Source organism: Diuraphis noxia, unplaced genomic scaffold (genome assembly GCF_037042655.1).
Source record: "Diuraphis noxia isolate RWA-SAM2 unplaced genomic scaffold, SU_Dnox_SAM2 contig0002, whole genome shotgun sequence".
Classification (NCBI taxonomy): domain Eukaryota; kingdom Metazoa; phylum Arthropoda; class Insecta; order Hemiptera; family Aphididae; genus Diuraphis; species Diuraphis noxia.
In genome coordinates this window covers 86,713,500-86,734,332 of record NW_028301712.1, presented here as the reverse complement: position 1 = coordinate 86,734,332, position 20,833 = coordinate 86,713,500, and the positions used below count along the sequence as shown (strand labels likewise).

Sequence of the window (20,833 nt, the reverse complement as noted above, 5' to 3'; positions counted from 1 at the left end):
AATATAAGGTATTATGAATTATGATAACTATATGATAACTACACTAATTGATTAACCGTGCCTTATGCAAAATGCGTCTTAATTGAAAAATAAAATATTTGTTTCAAAATAGAATATATGACAATATTTAAATACCTATATTATATCCTAGACTGACAAATCATCTCCGTTCAGAATCGTTTTTCGTATACAATGATACCTATCATTGCATTCAAATTTAATCCCATCCATTACAGTAACCTACTGTACAGCAGAGCGACATCCACGACTTAACCGCTTTTTTTTTTTGTTTTTCTCGATTTTTTTGAAAACTGTTGGAAAATGTTTACTTTTGACCTGTATAATGTACCAAGGATCTTAACTTTTACATCGGAAACCACCCCCAAAGTTTGAAATCGAAGCATTATTTCGACTAGTTATGCTGTACATAGACACAAAAAAAAAAAACACACATCATTGTAAAATCAATACATTCATCACTTCGTTCAGAATCTAAAAAGCGGGTAAGTGGATATCGCTCTGCTGTACAGTAGGTTACAAGTGGGTTTCTGTAATGGATGGAATTAAATTTGAATCCAATTTATGTTAGGAGTCTTGTATTAAATTTTCAAAACTTAGATCTAAAAAGAAAAACTTTTATGAATTTCTATCTAAGATAATTCGAACATTGCCGTAATTTTTACGTATTTAGTCAAAATTTGAACTTTAAATGCTTATAAAAAAAATCGTGCCTACGTATTTTTAATATTTTTCAACTGCTATTGTTACAATGTGTTAGAAGCCTTGTATTAAATTTTCAAGCTTTTTTACCGAACAAATAATTTTTTATCGATATTTATAGAAAAAAAAACTAAAAAAGTTGAAAAATTAAAATGTCAGTAAACAGCTCAAAACAAATCAAAATATTTTGAAGATTTTATAAAATATATAAAATGCCTATATAAACATTCAGTGAAAATTTCATGTATCGGTGGTCATTTGTTTTAGACGTTTTAGAGTTACACCAAAATAAGAAAATCGCTAAATGTGAAATCCAGTGAAAATCCAATGTTGTAAAAATTTAAATTTCAAATGCTCATAAAAATTTAATTTGAATTTCCGGTGGACTTTTTATTTGTTATAAAGATTGAACAATTTGTAAGGAACTTGTATTAAATTTTCAAATATTAGATTTAAAAAGAAATTTTTTTATGAATTTATTCTAGCTTAAAATAATTTGTGAATTTTTGTGATTTTTACGTATGTTGTTAAAATTCAAAATTTGTATGCTTATAAAAAAAATTGCGACTATGCATTTCTTTTATTTTTCAATTGCTATTGTAACATTTTGTTAAGAGCCTTGTATTAAATTTTCAAGCTTCTATACCCAATAAGTTAATATAATTTAATATACGGTCTACTTAATAAATCCCTATTTCCTTGTTATATTAAGAAAATTAAAATTCCAAAAGTATCCATTATTAGCCAAAATAAGTACCTAAGAATCTAGAGGTATAAATAGATTTACTTAAACTTCAATGAGTAAAGTTACTTTAGTAAAACCTTGATATAATACGAAGAGCTTTGCTAAAAAAATATGCATAATTTAAAATTGATAGTACCTATATATGTGTATTTTTTATTATAATATTATAATAATTATTGGCTACGACCAGCAGATTGTAGAGAATGTTCATTATTAAGACTTATTATCAATTTTGTAGATATTAGAATATCACTTGAAGTTGAAATAATGTAGTTTGTGTATTTTAAATGATCGTTTTACATTTTATATACGTAGGTACCTATTAATATAGTATCAAACAGGTTAAATTGCAAGTATAAATAATTTATTCTTTGAACTATCAGACAATGACAAATAAACATGAATCAGAAACCATTAAAAATTATAAAAAATTATTAGATCCCTCTCTTTTATGAGTGTATTAATAATTTGAGCAATTATTTCTATAGCCTTGTATGTTAAGGTTTACTGAAATCGTGTATCTGAGTAATTCAGGAACGTTTATTGTAATTGGTCGGTGGTTGAATGTTGATACAATATATTTTGATTATATCACATGAACATATTTATAATTTATCGATAATCCAATAGGAAAAAAAATCCTTACATCTGATAGTATAATTTTAGTTTTATAGATTTACTCCCTAACCTAACTTAACCAAATAAATATGTTCAGTTTCCTACAGACTTCTACTAAACATTTTGCTTCTAAATGCCTATATTAATAAGTAATAATTATAATTGTTTACGTTTCAACCATGTTCTTTGTGTATACAATACACTTTTGAATATGTCGACATTAAACAAATTGTTTTCATTTGTTTGTTTAACTTTTTATTATTTTATTATCCTATCGCTCAAGAATAATGACGGTTTTGTTTTGGACATTTTGCTACAGTAGGCAAAATAAAGTAAATATTACTATGTGTACCATGCTAGTATCATTATTTATTTTATCACATTTAATTATATTTATTTAGTTCATACCGATTATCAACATAAAAGTGAAGAGAACATATTTTTATATTTGCGAATACGTGTTAAAGGTAAATATATATTTTATAATAAAACACAAACACCATAACTGTATAATATTAATACACATACTTTGAATAATTTAACGATTGAAAGTAAAAGGAACAGAAATACTTATAAGTACTTCGATCCAATATTGTTATAATAGCAATGAGACAAATACCAAAGTCTCATATATTAATATATATATATATATATATATATATATATGGACGTAGAAGACTATACTTCTATCTTTCACTATACGATTGTTTTTAAAGTCCAATATTATAGGTCAGGTTAAAGATTGAGAAAACGGACAATAATATTTATTATTATGATTAATATGATTATACTTTATCACTACCCCATAATGAATTCATTGACAATAGACTACATGGTGTCATTTTTGTTGTTATTGTTTTTTTGTCGTTGAAACAAAAAAATAGTATTCAACTTTTTACTATTCATAAAAGAAAGGAATAAAAGATTATTTTATTGTATTCTTGTGACGATTAATATTAATGGCATACATTTAGCTGCTTCTTAAATTCCAGTAGACTCTAACAAAATACAAATAAAACATCGTATTTCAACAGTGCAAATAAATAAATGTATTATCGTGTTGTTTTAATTATTTTAAAACCAACATATGAAATTCACGAAAAAAGGAATTTAAATTTTAAAAACATAATTTACATTTTAGTACAATGAGCTGGATATTTTTGGGATATTATGTTATTTCACACTGATATAAAATACGAAGATAATTAATCGTTGGAAATTTAAAGTAAATATACTTATTGCGATATTCCCTGAACTACATCAAAATAAATAACAAAGAACGATTTATAAAGCATATTATTTATTTTTAAGAAATCAATAAAGACAACTTTATAACTTATAGTGTTCGACTGTCCATATTACAAAATGCTGTCTTAAAGTTTTATCAAACAACGTTAATCTCAGAAATACATTTTTATAAATAATAGTGATTTGGAACTATGGACCCTTAAAATTATAAGATAATGTATATAGAACTTGATAGTTTTATGATATTGGTATAAGACCAAAGTCAACACTTTTATGGATTACTTTGTGCATATAGGTACTATTCATTACTAGGGAAATTTTCACGTATTAACTACATATAAATCAGAATCAAAATATTAAAAAAAGTTATAATATCTTGCATAAAAAATGTTTTTAATGGCTTTTAGAATCTAATGATTTTAAGAGTGTGTAATAAATGTATATCAGCTTTACTATGATACATTGTGAATTATGATTATATTTTTTATTTAGTAGGAAGAAAAAATTCTTCAAACCATTAACTTCATAAAAGGTTTTTTTTTATTTTTTTGTTCTTTAAATGTTGGTAAAATTTTGATTTCTGTAGCAGTTTCGCGTGCTAGAAAATTTGATTTTATATTTATCATAAGATATTCTTATAACAACCATAAAATATGTTAGTCTGAAGAGGTTTTTACCATGAACCTATATATATATTCACATTGTTCCATGATTGACTTATTAATTAATACAATTTGAAGGCATTTTATTCAAAATGTATTGATAAATGTACGTAAGTGTAATCATTAAACTATAATATCTGTATTCTGCAGCACTATAAATGCGTTTTAACTGTTTTAAGTGTCAGTGAGCGTGACCATTGCAGGGATTGTTAAAGTATTTTTTTTAAGTAGCGACATTATTATATAGTAAATATTGTTTTGTTATGACTTGTAAAGTTGTAAGTTTATGAATGTTGAATGATTTATTTTACAATATTCTATCAGAGCGTTTAGTTTCATTGGTGGTTTTATTCGTCTGTTTTAATAATGTATATTATCCCCTACTGGCCCTACTAAAAATAAGCTAAACACTCAATAACTTAGTACACACCTATTATACAATATATTATTATATTGTGTCATACAATTTCAATGTTTTAAAAATTATAGAAAATATTAACGTTATTGTATCACGTTTAAATCAAATGCGTCGAAATTTCCAATTGGTCGAGGAGAGGTTACTACCTACAACCTACCAATAGTCAATACTCAATTTTGAAATGAATAAAATGAATATATGTCTGCTAAATGAAATATAAAATAATAATGATTACAATTTGATTAAATTTAATTAAGTTAAACCCTCCAAAAGGCAGTCTATTGGGACGCCCCCTTGAAACAGCTTATAAACATTAATCATGCTCAAACGTACGTAATAATATGTACACTATATACCTATAATTTTATTGCTTGAAAATTAGTTTAGTTTGAAGTTTTAATATTGATTTCATACTATTTTTTTGACGTAATATGAAATAAACTGTCTAATATTATTAATATTATTAAATCATAATGTTTTTTTCTTAAACGAATGCTTTTACGAATAATAATATAATAATGACTCCCGCGCTCATATTTATTCTAGGTACACGAAATGTACCACACTAAAAAAATGTCTTGAAATGTCTACACTATACTTATACTTGTTAAGTCAATTAATATACATTACATAGAGTTGAAATTTAAATACTTGTACCTGACTAAATACTTTTTTCTTAGTGATTATTCGTTTTATTTTCTTTCGAAAAAATTAGTCAAATTTTAATTGTGTATTAAACTTTTTATTATTTTACACGTATAATATACTAACTGTTTTATCTTTAACTCTAAATTGACGAAATGTAATTCCTTAAAACGTTGTATATAGTATTTAGTAATCTAATAGTATAGAAAACTTAGGTACCTATATTATAAAAACAGACGACAATAATGAATATTTCAAATTATCAAACAATTTATGTTACCTATTGAAGTTCAATAATGACCTATTAATAAAAAATAATATTATAAATTATTATGGGTATTATCATTGAGTATAGATATATAATATAATACTATCTATACTCAATGGTATTATTTAAATGAAAATTGATTATGCTTTGTATTTATTTGAATTTTACTATTTCGAATTATATTAGTCAAAATATTAGATATTCAATAAGTATTTTTAAATACATACTTTAAAAAATTTACTTATAGTAGAATGTATTTTCAAATAATGTTTGTTGTGTTCAGTACAATACTATATAATAACAGGGTGGCTAACATGAATATACATCTATGAATACAATGATATAAATAGCCAAAATGTTTATAAATAGGTATATTTTATAATTTTTATAATTTTGTCGTTAAAAATTAAATTTGGTTTTTTTTTAATAAGACATGAGTTGCAAGTTGGCCAACTCTGCTATACAACTATACATAAAATAATAGGTGTTTTAGTAGATACATAGTAGGCACCCATGTATTACAAAATACAAAATATTATTATAAAGAAACGAACTTTTGAAACAATTATATTATGTTGTATGTACCTGATAATTATCGTAAAAATTGTACAAGGGGATGTGTGTCGTTGGATAAAGAAACTGTATATAGGCGGAGTACCTGTAGATAACTTACCTGCACGCACGAAGTAGCAGCTGCTGCAGTCGCTTGATGCTTCGCGTCGTCGCCGTAATGCAGTTGGTACACACTGCGCGGTCGCACTATCGTTGCACAGTTGGTAATTGGTTGTCCGGTGAAAAGCCGCCGTGCCAGCCGGGCGACTTCGTCGAAACCACCACAGAGTCAGTGTACCAATGACTAACGGATGAATGTCGTTGTTTGTTGCCAATCGCTCTTATTTGCTCTTTAAAATAATTCGAAGAATATTAATTATTCGCCGGTACGTCGTTTTTGTGATTACAGCTCAATAAAACTACACTTTGTTATTGTTTTGATATTTTAAACATACAATGCGCATCGAGTGAATTTCAAACGATATAATATTGTGATAATTTTTTCTCGGTGTCGTCAATTCGCTAAGACAAAACGTCATGTAATCGAATACGGATTTTACGATAATACTGATATCTTGCGAGTCTAGTGCCGTTCAGACGCTCTTACTGTATCTATATAGGTGTCGAAGATATTACTTTTGATAGAGGAATAATTCACTGACGTGAAATTTTGGTGAGTACCCTATGGTTAATTTTTTTACAGAAATTAATATATATTAATAATACCGGATCGTGAATTATTTCCACGTAAAACAATCACCTTAGTTATGGGTATATGTTTAAAAGTACCTACATACTAATACCTACATAATGTTTTAAGAATATGCCGTTTCGGATGTGCTACGCCGCTACGGGACGACTTAATAATAATAATATGATACTACCGCACCTCATGTAGCCGTGTATAAAAAAATAAAAAAACAGGTTTGTCTCATGTTTATGTGTGTGGGGGGAGGGGAAAGCGTAACCACCGCTAGTCCACCCTACACCCGGTCAGGTGCATACAATGGGTTAGGTACATTCCATTCAAGTTTTGGGGTTGCCTCTCTTGTGTAGAGACGTTACTATTGACTCCTCTGCTCCTCTTCACTACCATGACTAGCATTAGCAATGTGTCTATGTCATTAAATTATTATATGCGCTTGTGCAGTTATGTGTGTCGTGTATGTACCTATTAGTATTGTAGTGAGTGTTGTAGGCATAACATTAGGTAGTAAAATCACGATTTATTCTATTATCATCGGTATCGTCTTGGTTGTAATTCTTTAATACAATATTCATATTATATTATTTAGGTGCCTTACTACCTTCGTAGTTACCTGTCGTCAATTCGCATAATATAATTCTTGACTGACTGTCCAAATGGCCGTTTTAAATGTTAGACTTGAATATTAAGTATTATCGAGGTGATGAAGTTAAGATTTGTCTGATAATTTATTATCTAGCTTTTATAACTGTCCCTCCTATATTGTTATATATAGGGAGGAAGTTTAACTTGGATCCTTAAAAATTTGGTTTGCTGATACTGTGTGTAATCATGTTAGACTTTTGCAGTCTTCATACAATCATATGAATTTTAATTTTAATACGTTCTTGGAACACTGAAAGTATTTAAATTTTTTCTGAAACATTTCAGGGGTGGTCTGCTGGGGAGTTTGTAATTTGCACCAAATTAAAGATATATAATCTGCACCACTGCTGGTAGCCAAAAATAGTGGTTGTAATTTGCACCAAAATAATGGTATGTAATTTTCACCACCCTCAGGTAGTCGAAAATAGAATTTGTAAATTGCACCAAAATGATTATTTATTTGTTCAATTATCGAATATTCGATTTTTCCTCGGTATCTTCGTAGTCGTCGAGACTAGACTGATATGAATGACAATAATAATTTTAATAATAATAATAATAATACGATTTAATAACATATAATTTTTTTAATTGACCAACTTTTTTTTATATTCATAATTATACAATTTTATATAAACTTAGTACTTACATCAATATGTGTATAAGCTCGGCTATTTTATAAATAAAAACTAAGCCAAATTTATATTAGGATATAAAAACTTATAAGTTTGTACTATTAAAAAAAGAATCGATTTTAATTTTGGTGCAAATTACAATTCCTATTTCTTACTACCTGAGGATGGTGCAAATTACATATTTTTATTTTGGTGCAAATTACACATGTTGTAAATATTTTGGGTCAATTTTGGTGCAAATTTGACTACAGCCGTCTGCTGTACCTTCGACCCTTCTGACTAATCCACTGGTATTGATATTACCTTTTGATATTTTAATGTTTGTATAAAGTCACTATTTATTCTTTTAGTTTATTCATTATGTTAAGTTTATTTCGAATTTAATTTTATATTTGTTATCATTTTTATTTTTTATTTCTCATCATAAATAACGTTTGAAGAAACGATTGTTATTGCTATTAATAGGCCCGGATTTAAATGCTAAATTAAAATCATACAAATATGCTTTAAAAAAAATAAATAGCCTATAATGCCATTAAAGAATACATTTTACCACAAAAATTACCTTAAAAATGTCATATTTAAAAAAAAATACAATTTGGTATTTTAATTTGGAATTTATAAATAATATATCTATTATTATTATTTATTATTTTATAAAAAAAAAAATTAGAAATTGGAATAATGGACTTGATGATGCTATGACATTGACACGCATGTCTTGGGGTAAATTATTTATTCTAAACATACGAAAATATGCATTAAGATTTATGTAAAATTAAAATAGTCTAAATTTTGTATATGTATTGACCAAATATGCATTAAAAACCAATAAAATGACTAAAAAATGCTAAAAGTTAAGAAACGTCGAAATATGAAAAATAAAATTTTTACTTTGAAACACTTGCTAAATGAAATTATTTAAGTATTTGGAAAGCATTTTCTAAGATCATCCAAAAAAATATGCCCTTTGTATTGAAATCCGGGCCCTACTTATTAATATGTATTTTTCTTTAAGTCTAGATCGATTAAACATGGATTTATTTAATCCTGTATCTACGTGTTTGGCGTTTAATAATGATACCCCTTGATTATACTCAAAGCGGTACTTGACACATACATCTTCTACCGTTCACTTATATTCGTGGATTAAATAGGTACCTTTTACTGAGATAGATTAAAATTCAACTGCTTCTAATTTATTTTTTTATTTCGGAAAGGGGTCACATAATTGTTTAACAAAAATATGTAAAATATCACATAATGAAACGAGTTTTTTTCACCATCGTGTAAAATATTTTTTTTTCATACAACATAATGGTGAACATTATCCATATTCGCAATCCGGTTAGTCGAGTATCTATGTTTTTTACGTTTTATTTAGATATTAGCATTTTCATATTCTTTAAGTAAGTAAATAAATAATACGGTTAAATCAAAAGTCACCTGCAAGGCTAATTTGTATACATGTAGGTATGGTAAAGAGATCTTACTCATCTCGTCTATAGAGATAGGTGTGTTATAATTGTATGCATATAAATATATTATAATAAATACCTTATAATATTATATACACTACATGTCTCCCGATGGTCCCTGTCATAACGCGAATTCATATTATGTACAAATGTTAAATTAAAACAGCAATGATGGTTGTTTGATTTACCTAAATAAGATGAATATTTTTATGAATATAGTATGTCGTGACGTCGTGTAGCCGGTGTAGTCTGTACAGAATCGTCTAGAAACGACGGCGTTGTATAATGAACATTTATAATTAGGTATTAGGCCCGGTATTAGGTAAAACATAATTGATGTCCATTCGTATTAATTTTTAGTTCTTATTCTTAAAAATTATCAAATATAGATTACGGGATAAATTATAATGATATTTTATTCATAATATTTTTTCTTCAAATGTTAATTTTGTTATATTGCGACCAAATGATAACAATTTCACTTTCCACTCCACAACATTTCCGTAAGATTCAAAGACCATATTGATCGTTAGAAGAAGAACATTGTATTTTTCAATTAATTCGCACTTACTCAAAAACACAATTTAAATGTAGGTATCATAATATTAAACAATAATATATCTTGATAATTGTTATGACATATTGTGTGATTCTATAAACTTTAAAAACGGGTTTTCATGCGAAAAAACACTCGACCTGTATGGCTGGATTCGATTCGGCAACAATAATGATCAGTGGGTCAAATGGGTTTCTCGATTATGATTATATTTGTGGACAATCTCGTGAAGTCGGCTCTAATAGTTATTAAGTTTTCAACTATTATTACGTAATGGTGTCTACGATTATATCGTTTCTTTTAAATTAGAGGAAGATGCGAAAAAAAATGATTTCTCAAAAATGCAAGTAAATGATTGATCTATGGTTTTTTAAAGTCATTTCCAGATCATTTTTCAAGGTAAAAAAGTGCACTAATACTCAAAAAATTAATTTTAAATTAAAAACCATGTTTATTAATAATAGGTAATATAATTAAAATAAAATTATAAGATTATTTTATATTTAACAGTAAATAAAATATTAAAATGTCTATCTTCTATTCAATATCGATTTCGGGAGATTATTACTTGCATAATGTACCAATACCTTTTATAAGCTTTGAAAAAAGTGGTTTCGGAATATTTGAAAATTATGTATAACCTATATAGTATTTATACATAAAAAAAAATAGTTAATAACTATTAATATTTGCTTTATTATTAAAAATAATACGTTTAGTGTAATAAATAAATGAAATACGATTTCTTGTACTGAGTATATAATACCTATAAAAAATTATATATATATATATATATATATTTAGTTGAAGTATCTTCTTGGTTGACATTTACCAAAAACCTCGCCAAAACTGAAAATTAGGTACTTCCGTCAATATATACCTATTTATTATAATTAACATACTATTATTATTCAAAAAACTTAGTTTAATGTCAAACATAGGTACACATTGAAAGTTTTTAACAATGTTGGTGTCATTATTATTAAATAAAGCATTATTCGATAAAACCTCGAATAAAACACTAGTTTATTTGATTGAAATTTTGAAATATCTATTCCATAAAATTGAGTAATTGACAAGAAATATTTTAATTATTAATTGACGAAAGTTGTCCAAAATATCGGAGCACAAATGGCCAAATATTTACTCGAACAAAATGTATTATCTGCAACTAATAAAATTCACTGTAAATTAACAGGTGTAATAGAAAGACCTGATCAAAAAAATTAAAAATATACATTCTAATTCAACTACGTATCACAAAAATTATTAATATTATATAATAAATAAATAATTTAAGAAATATACTCATGTCAACAAATTTTCAAAATCATACTTATTTGTTTTTAAGTTGTTACGTTCCAAATTAATTTAACCAAAAATATTGAATTTAAAAAATTAAAAAATCTAAAAAATAAACTACTTGACTTAGGTAAATATTTTTGGTATAAAAATTGTTCTTATAATCAGATTCACAAATAAGCTATTTTGAATTTATCCAAACAGTTTTTTATTAAATTATTTTTTTTTTTTACTTTTAGTACTAAAAAATAATCAAAAAAAATTATTATACATGTAGTGCTTGGGTCACTTAATAAACAAAAAAATAAAAATATTAATTTGAACAAAAGTTTTTTCAAAAGTCAGTTCTATCTGTTACACCTTGTATTATACATATACACATATATATATATATATATATATATATATATATATAATGTCTTTAAAAGTTCAAAATGCTTTATCAATCAAAATAACAATCTGAAGAATTAATACTAAAGATAGTATTATTTAAAGTTATAATAATTTCTTTGATACCTAATTTAGACCATTTTTTTTCTGAGGAAACAATGTATTAAAATTCTCGGAAAAATTATTTTTGGCTTTAAATCCGCATTTTAGTAATAACTTATTATGTTTGTGCTTAATTATCGTCATTGATTATTTTTGAACTCTGATGATACATAATATTATATTATATCAGATAGCAACGATTAATCAATCTAGATATTTTCATCACCTATACTTTGTAAATGCGATTGCAATTGTTGATTATTAGTTATTACATGTTACTATTATTAACTGCTGATAAATATTTGAATTGCAAATCGTAATACCAATACGTATAGATACACTTGTAAACTTGTTAGTTGTTACACGTATTAGAAACATGCAAAAAGGAATAAATGCATATTATGCAGGCGTATGGGCGTACGAAAAAAAATATATAGGTACTTGGCATACAATACACAGTTTCACCATTCATGTATCCGGCGGGTTTGTACCTTAATTAAACATAATAATAATTAACACAAAGTCGGCGTATGCGACCTTGTTCTGATGATACAATTGCGTCGTGAGTATATTATAATATCGAGAGTAATAAAACCAGGAACCGATCCGGTGACTATAGACCTGACGGTCCTGACGTCAAAACTGTTTTTGAGTGGTTAAGTCATATTATGCTGAATATACTCTCTATAGTCTATAATAGGCACTGATTTTTGTTTTTCATTTATTTTTCTCGTATTGTTTAGTGGCAGGTAAATAGAATAATAGTGTAGTCTATTTGGGATTAGGCTTAATAAAATTAGAGCACTCGGACAGGTGTTGGAAAATTATTATGTTTGTTTATTTGGTTATAATCCTTATTCTACAAAAAATTATACGTTGTCCCAGATAGCAATAGTTTATCTGACAGTTATCTAAGCAATATTGTAATTTTAATTTACATATATGTTTGATATCTGAAATAGCTCTATAGAAAATTTTTAATTATCTATAGAATATCCAATAGATTTCTTATGAACCAAAAATCAATATCTAAAATATATCAAATAGGTGATATCTAATTAATATGTTATTAATGATTTAATAATATCTCATGGATATCTCAATATTACATATGTTTAAATATCTAAACAATATACCGTGTTGGTTATTTATAGTATATAAAAAATAATTAGTAATTTTCATATTATTATTATTAAATATTAATTTGTTTATATACATCATAATATTTAGGTATAGTGATGACATTATAAATAGAATGATAAAATGCAATAAAGTTTATTAATTTCATTTTAATTGATATTCTTCTTTTTATTATTATTGTTATAATATTTCATTTACAATTAATAAGAATATTATATTATTAAAAAATTTAAATATTATTCATTTTCTTTTTTGGATAATCTTCCTTTTGCTCCAGTTAACCATTTGCTAATCGCTGTTATGATTTCATCATTGGAATGACTCTTGAATTTTGATTTTAATACTGCTTCTATAAACATATAACAATTCTTAACTTAATTTAATACATTGAAATATAAACATTATTAAAATAGACATTTTCTCACTGTTATTAATAAGAAATTAATAAATATAATATAAATATATAGGAACCTATTTATTTGTTATTTAGTAGAGGTATTAGGTTCTGATGCACTTTTTAAATTAATCAGGAAAAAATTAGATTAAAAGTTAATAAATATTTAGTTGAAATTATATTAGAGAATAAACATATTGTGTTTGCATTATTATAAAAAGAAGGAATGAATATTGTGGTATATATTAGTTAAATAAACGTTTTATATATAGGTAACTATTACTAGGTAATAGGTATTATTATTTCAGTTATATACAGATTGAAAACTTAAGAAAACAAAAAAAAAATAGTAGGTTTAGTTATATACATTATTACGTTATTTAGTATTTACATAAAATAGTTTATAATTTTATAATAATTTAATAAAAGTAAATATAATATTGATTTAATTCAGCCAAAAGAAAAATATACAATAATTAATAATTATAAATTTACCTATATTATCTCTATCATCATTAATTTTTTTTTGTCTAACATTTAGCTATCATAAGTAACAGTAGTTAAAATTTTAATCTTACAAAAAACACCATAAAAGATAATATTTCCACATACCTAATTAAAATAATTAAGAATAATATAATTTTACTAAAATTGTTTAACTTGATGATTAATATTTTAATCAGTATTGTCATGTTATACCTGAATGAATGAACAAAATATATTATCTTAACTTTTTTTGAAAAATTTGTTGTACTGACTGAAATATTAAGAAAAAGTTATTCTTTATGTTTTTAACTACTAGGACATGTTTAATATACATATTATTATAATTATTTTTCTAATCAAGATGTAATATAAATTAATATATTCACACCAATTCAGAGTTAACATAATACAAAAATTTACAAATATTAAACTTACCAATTATTACTTTATTTATAGCCAATAAAGAAAAATTGTCCTTCTTTCTTAAGCCATAATATGTAAATTGAAGTAAAATAGTGTCATCAAAAACTTTTTTTAACATCTTATATATCAAATTTTGTAGCGACTTCCCTCCAATCCTTGCGAGTTCACTTACCTATAAGTAATAACAAATAAAATAAACAAATAAAAATAAACAATAATTTATAAATAAAACCTTACAACTTGTTTTCGAAAATTGGAATCGCTTTTAATTTTGTTTTCCATATCATTAAGACCCTCTTGGTCAGATATTGGCCAACTAGAAATAAAATAATCGATCTCATGTGCCCATGAATCATCTTCTTGAGTTGAAGTTCTGTTTTGGATATCACTAACCATCTTAATAATTTCTTGTTGAGTGTCAGAAATATTAGAAATTTCAACTTTTAAAGAAGCCAAATATTTCAAAATGAGTTTCTGAAAATCTGTAAAATCACTATTTAAACATAAGTGCCTAGAATAATTCAAAACTACAATGATATTATAGTTTTAAAGATACTAAATTTAATAAGTAATACCTACCTAATTATAATATTATTAATATAGGTAGATATAATAAGTATACTAAATTATAGAATTATAGTAAGTATAAAAAATATTTTGCTTACTCAAATGTTGTTCATTGTCGTTTATTAAAGGAGATATACTTGGTGTATTTGTTGCATCATTGGTTAAGCATGAAACTTGAGCATTTTGAATATTTGTATGGTAACTTGTTGAAGGGGCACTATCATTTTCTGTATCTTTAAGTGCATAGGAAGACAAAGAATTAACTTAAAAATCATATAGATAAGGTAGGTATAGATTATTATTAGTTTTATTATAATAGAATAAATATCTTAAATTTGTATACTTTCATGAAAAACAATTCTGTTTGCTGTAGCATGTTTTTTGGAAATAGGCGTAATATTCATATTCAATGTTGGACTTTTTTTATACTCATCTAATAAAAAAATACGTAACTGGAAATATTAACGCGATACTTAAGTTTCAATAAATAATATATTTATATACATACCAAGATGCTTGTTTAAAACTGCAGTTGATTTAGCTGCAGCGAAAATAGTATCATCATTTTGCTCATCATTTTCAGATTCTAAATATACATTTTTTCAACATAAATTTTAGGGACATAACTTAAGTCTTATTCTTACTCTTACCATAATTAAGTATACTTTTTTTGAAACATTCAGCTGTAGCTGTAGGTAATTCATAATTTTTGTCAGTATCACTATCATCAAATAAAGCTGAAAAACAATCAAATGTACACATTATTATATTATAATGTATTAATTAAAATAGACTTACATTTTTCTGAGCTTTCGTCAGAATCATTAGACAACTTATTATTTGTGATGTCTATGTCTACTTTTTTCAGTGCATCATCGTTTTTTACTTTCTTGAAATCTATGCAAACAAATAAACATGTATGAAGAAAGAACACAGCACAATGTGTCATTATAGATTTAAAACTATAAAGGAATGTGATTATAAGCACCCACAATATATTAAAATTAATTTGGTGTTTGAAGAACTTAAATTTGAAGAAAATTATATTTAATTGAATATTAATCAGGTGTTAATATGGTATGAAAAACAATAGTAATAGCTAGGTAGTACACTGAATAATATAATATATTACTTTAGATATACTAATATATGTTAATATTATTAAGATTGTGATTAAGTTATTTTAGGTTTATTTTTCACTTTCTCTTGACTGTAATTGTTGATTTGTGGTTAAATTGTGACTAATTGAACATTAAGCTAAAAATTAAATTTTTAAACTGAAAATAATAACTAATTTTGAATAAAAGTGGCTTATTCACTTTATTATAGATAGTTTTAAATTTAAGGTATTGTTACTTTTAGTTAAACACAGATCATCTTTAAAAACTAAAAGAATCTCCATGAGAGGTAAAGTAAAATGTTTTTTACTTTGTTGTTTAGATGAATTGTTTGATAAACTAAAAACTTTTCTTTTTTTTTCACATATATGGTTATCTGATTTTGTTTTTTTATCTTCTACATCTGACAAATCTGAAGTATACATAGCTAGTTTCACTTTTTTTACAGCGTTGGCTAATGAACCTTAAATGTTTAAACATACAATAATTAGAACTATATAGGTAATATTTACAAGTTTTTTGAGTTTAAAAAGATGAATTATACAAATAGAATAAAATTGATGAATTGTAGACTTGAAGGCCAATGTAAATTTATTATATAGATAAAATAAAATAAGTTAAAATATTCAAAATTCAGAACAATAAAAGGATACATATAAAATACTTACCAATATTATTAGCCAGTACTCGGCAGCTGAAATAAGAAAAATCGAATGCATTTGGCTTCGCTCTATTATTTCTTAATCTGTCAGCACTTGAGTCATTGTTTGGCCAGGCACATTTAGATTTATCTTTATTCAACCAATATGTTGGAATAGGTTCAACAGAGTTATCGGCATCAAAATGAACAATTGACCACATGTTTTATGCTGTGAAGCGGGTAGAAGCAGTTTATAATTAAAATAAATTATTTTATTGTTATAATTATTTAATGTTATCATTACAATTATTATTAGTGCACTAACTGTTGAAGTGTAATAATGTAAAAAGAACAATATAAAATATAATAATAGGTATTTAGGTAGGTATTTAAAAATTTTAGGATAAGAAATTGAAATCATTCCCTCCTTATTTAGGCGTTCCTGAAAAAAAAAAACTGGTAGCCATCTATTTAAAAATCGTATGTAAAGCATTGCAGGTACCTATATTAAAATAGATAATAAGGATTTTTTTTATAAAATATGTACATATTATAGGCTAAACTATATTGATAGGAGGTATATAAAATTAAAATTAGTTTTATCATTAAGAATTGTCAAAATATAACTAAGTTTTTTTTAAATTAAAATTATAAGTAAAACTTAATTACCTATTAAAATGAATAATTGGATAAGCTATCATGCAATTTAAATCATGAGCTTTTAAAATCATATATTTGGTAATCACATCATCAATATTCCAAACACTAAGTTGTTTGGAAAAATTATTTACTTTAAAAATTCCTAATTTTTCACTCTTTAAAGGTTTAGTAAAAAAGCTTTCCATTCTTTCAATTTTCTTACCTAATAAAACTTGTTTTTTTAGCTCCTGGCAATAGCATACATTAACAACTTTAACAATACATAAAGTTCCGTTTAATTTTAAACCAACATAAGAGTCAGCATTAGAGTCCACATTAATTTTAATTTTGTCTAACACAACAATTTTATATTGAGGAGAAGAAGTATGTGTGTTTAAGGGCCCTTCATTATGCAACTTTTTAAATTGGACTGTTTCTTTTATATTTGCAGAAGAGTCTGTGGGTGGAATATATTTAGAACGCTCTTCATACCTTCTAACAACTTGCTGAAGAGGCTTGTCACTTTTACGAACCATTTTTTTTAAATGGCTCATGTAATTTTCGAATTTAAAACAACTAATATTATCCAGCATACCATAATTCTGATAATCATCATACAAATGAATTAACCCATGGATATTATGTGATATAAAATGATCACCGTATAATATTCCGAAATTTTTGACAAAGTCAAACATAAATGACTTAGCATATGTGGCTAGGTGATTGTAATTTGGACTTAGAAATATTGTCATGGCTACATTTAGAAATAAAAAATTTTGGAATATTTGCTTTGACACGATAGAATGAATAATAACAGGACCAACATATAATAAAAAAAGCCTAAATTCAGTGGCCTTCCACCTTGGAAGTTCATCTAATGATCTTGGTTTTCTCACAAAGTCAAGAGGAATATCATTTTTTAATGACAAGAGACGTTCAGACATTTTTTTAATTAATCCAGGACTTAATTTCTGTTTATTTGCATCTCCTCGGCCAATATTATCACCTTTCCATAACATAAGCATTTTTTTCATTGTACCAAGGCATACAGCATGCATGTAGTCCAAAGAAAATTGTTGGACAACATCAATACCAGGAATATTTAATATTTCTGTTATATTACCATCAGTGCTATGATATTGTCTTTGAACTTTATTCACAAAATCTACATGAGTTCTTTTTGAGCATTTTAAGTCAGGAAAGCAAACCCGTCGTAATACATATTTTCCCTGCACTGTACATCTGGTACATGAGAAAAATCCTGTATGAGATTTTGTTTTCAATAAAAACGCCTTTGCTGGTGCATCACAACAAAAACTGTCAATGCTAACTTTTTTATGAACTGTTTTCAAAGTGTTCTCAATAATAATGTCTACATAAATTCCATTGATTATTAAGCTACTAATTTCATCAACAAAATCTTTAATGAATAAATTGCCATCAACTGGTTTATTGTACCCCCAATATATTCCAATGAGAAATACAGTTTCAATATTTTGTCGTATGTAACCTAGTATAGGCCAAAAACAACTACCAGAGCTTTTTGTTAATGGCAAACCATCAACTCCTATGACTAATTTAATGGTTTCATAAGAAAAATGTTTGTCTATATATTTGTTAATGCTACTAGCTACTCCAAAATGATAGTAAATACCAGGTGCAACGGGTTTTACTTGAATAGGTTTATCATACAAAACTCCAGAATGTATTTTATAAAATGTTCTACTTGTTGAGGGAAAATCTTCAAAACATTTATGAGATTTTAAAACTTTTAACAAATTATCCAATGCATTATTAGGTATATTGTGATTAGTTGCCCATTCAATTAAATCATTTGTGATTCGCTTTGGAGTACTTTCATCATTAATTGCGAGCACACTATTATCATCACTTTCCTCGGAACTTTCAACTTCACTATGTGACTTTATTTCACATTCTAAACCAACACAGCCATCATCATTAAAGCATTGATCAAAACTATTACCAACAGATGAACTAGTAGAGGTTTTAAATAAAACAGTATTAACCTCTTTTTTATTTAGCTCAGATGAAACTAGAGATGAAATAGTATTGTTAATATTATTATTTGGTGATATGTCTAAATAAGTATCAACAGATAAATGTTCAATAAAATTATTTGCTTCTAACAATCGTCTGCGTTTGGCAGACTTACTTAAGCCTTTTTTACGAAACATACTTAATAGTTGGGTGTTATGCAACTAAAACTTAATAACTAATAATAATATAATACCAGACTATTATATTTTATAATATTGTAAATAAGATACTCAACTATTGTTAAAATATATCAAAATTATAAAAAAAATGAAAGTTAAAAGCAATGACTAATATAATATAGGTACCTACAACCTATTTAAAGCTATAATAGCTATGAACATTAAATAATATATTATAAGTGTAATACCTGCACCAATATAGAAATACCTAATATTATACTTACATTTTGTTCAACACTTTGAAACTTGAAATCACAGCAACACAGCATAAAATCAACAACGTCTGAGTGTGCGACTTGGTTCAATAAACTAAGGAATAGCTCTAGGAATAGCACAAGCACAATGCACAAGACAATTTCAGTGTTCACACTTCGCACCAACGTCCAGCCGTTTTGGCGGAAAAAATAATTAACTGTAGACTGTAGTGAGGTTATAACTTTTAAATTATAATATTGTGGCGTAATACAAAAACGAGGTTTTCATTGTTCACTGTATACAGGCGACTGATAAAGTGATAACGAGGAGTGAATTAAGATATATATATATATCAAGCGACATCACCGTTGATCGACGTTGCGGCGAGCGCTAATACGCACGCTCCATGGTGGTGGGTTTCTGTGATGGTTTCGCAAAATAAAGCGCGCGTTTTGAAATATTAGATATTGATACAATTTCCTAATTACCAGCTAATACAAATGAATTAGAAATTAGAATGATGATACTAGAAACAATAAATGTTCTTATTACCCATATTAATACCATGGTATTAGACTAAAATTATTAGTTACTAGTTTATAATGTCTATACTCTGTTGGCTATCCAAGTATCCAACCATAGTGAACCATAACGTAACACCATCCATTAAAAGTTAAAATGAGTAGTTGCATTTAAAAGTAACAGAAATATTCAACAAAATTAGAATATAGTATAGGATGATTAATAATAATATATTAATATATCATAATAAGGTAGATATATTTTGAACAATACGTTCCAACATTTAATTAGATCTAAATCTTAATGGAGGTATTAAAACTTAACACAAGTATTCAAATAAATTTTATAATTAAAACAATTGAAGAAAGGTTTAAACATATTATATTATGTGTATAACTTCTCAATACAAAACAAATACTGAAATTATTAGTTTTAAAGTTTTTTTTAAAGAAGTATCGTATGTAATCAAACATTTAATTTGAATATGTATATTTTTATATTAATTAATATTTACAAGATCTTAACGTTTTATTAGAATATACTTTTGAATTATTATATTATAAGCTTATTATACACATTCAATGTTGATATTGATATTGATAGATCAATTGTAATTATAGTTACATTTTAAAATCATATAAGCCCTTATAAGTTATAATAATTATATCTATTTTACCTATTTCCATAGATATATTATAATCCCATAACTTATAGAACTTATAGTTATTCAAATTTTGATTTATATACATAAAAATTCCCACAATAATTATTTACTAAAT

General features: G+C 25.7%; 3 protein-coding genes across 4 annotated transcripts in view; 1 reads left to right on the top strand and 2 right to left on the bottom strand.

Annotated features, from left to right (window-relative positions):
- The first annotated feature begins 6,084 nt into the window (after nt 1-6,084).
- Nucleotides 6,085-20,833, top strand: part of LOC107165813 (uncharacterized) — a 52,057-nt gene continuing 37,308 nt past the window's right edge. The window contains exon 1 of the mRNA XM_015514214.2: nt 6,085-6,549. The gene's annotated coding sequence lies outside the window, so the exon portion shown is untranslated. The remainder of the gene's footprint in view (nt 6,550-20,833) is intronic.
- Nucleotides 12,998-20,220, bottom strand: LOC149059073 (uncharacterized). 2 transcript variants are annotated; one of them, XM_089220918.1, is made up of 11 exons: nt 19,562-20,220; nt 16,487-16,687; nt 16,129-16,281; nt 15,499-15,597; nt 15,351-15,437; nt 15,209-15,286; nt 15,044-15,133; nt 14,799-14,933; nt 14,371-14,615; nt 14,146-14,305; nt 12,998-13,179 (listed from the first exon to the last, which is right to left on the bottom strand). In XM_089220918.1, exons 2-11 carry the CDS (start codon nt 16,677-16,679, stop codon nt 13,067-13,069), a joined length of 1,353 nt encoding a protein of 450 aa, XP_089077044.1. In that variant the 5' UTR covers nt 16,680-16,687; nt 19,562-20,220; the 3' UTR covers nt 12,998-13,066. The 2 variants fall into 2 exon arrangements, with proteins under 2 accessions (XP_089077044.1, XP_089077045.1); XM_089220919.1 differs by lacking the exon at nt 19,562-20,220 and adding an exon at nt 16,763-17,105.
- On the bottom strand, nt 17,124-19,543 carry LOC149059074 (uncharacterized). Its single transcript, XM_089218540.1, has one exon. The coding sequence runs from the start codon at nt 19,293-19,295 to the stop codon at nt 17,124-17,126; it is 2,172 nt and encodes a 723-aa protein (XP_089074666.1). The 5' UTR covers nt 19,296-19,543.

Excerpts from the sequence above, each read along its gene's own strand:
- LOC149059073 (XM_089220918.1), bottom strand. The coding sequence starts at position 16,679 with ATGTGGTCAATTGTTCATTTTGATGCCGATAACTCTGTTGAACCTATT. Across the intron at positions 15,598-16,128 it reads CAATTCATCTAAACAACAAA|ATTTCAAGAAAGTAAAAAAC; the intron begins GTAAAAAACATT and ends TTGTTTGCATAG. Across the intron at positions 15,438-15,498 it reads TGACGAAAGCTCAGAAAAAT|CTTTATTTGATGATAGTGAT; the intron begins GTAAGTCTATTT and ends ATTGTTTTTCAG.
- LOC149059074 (XM_089218540.1), bottom strand. The coding sequence starts at position 19,295 with ATGTTTCGTAAAAAAGGCTTAAGTAAGTCTGCCAAACGCAGACGATTG.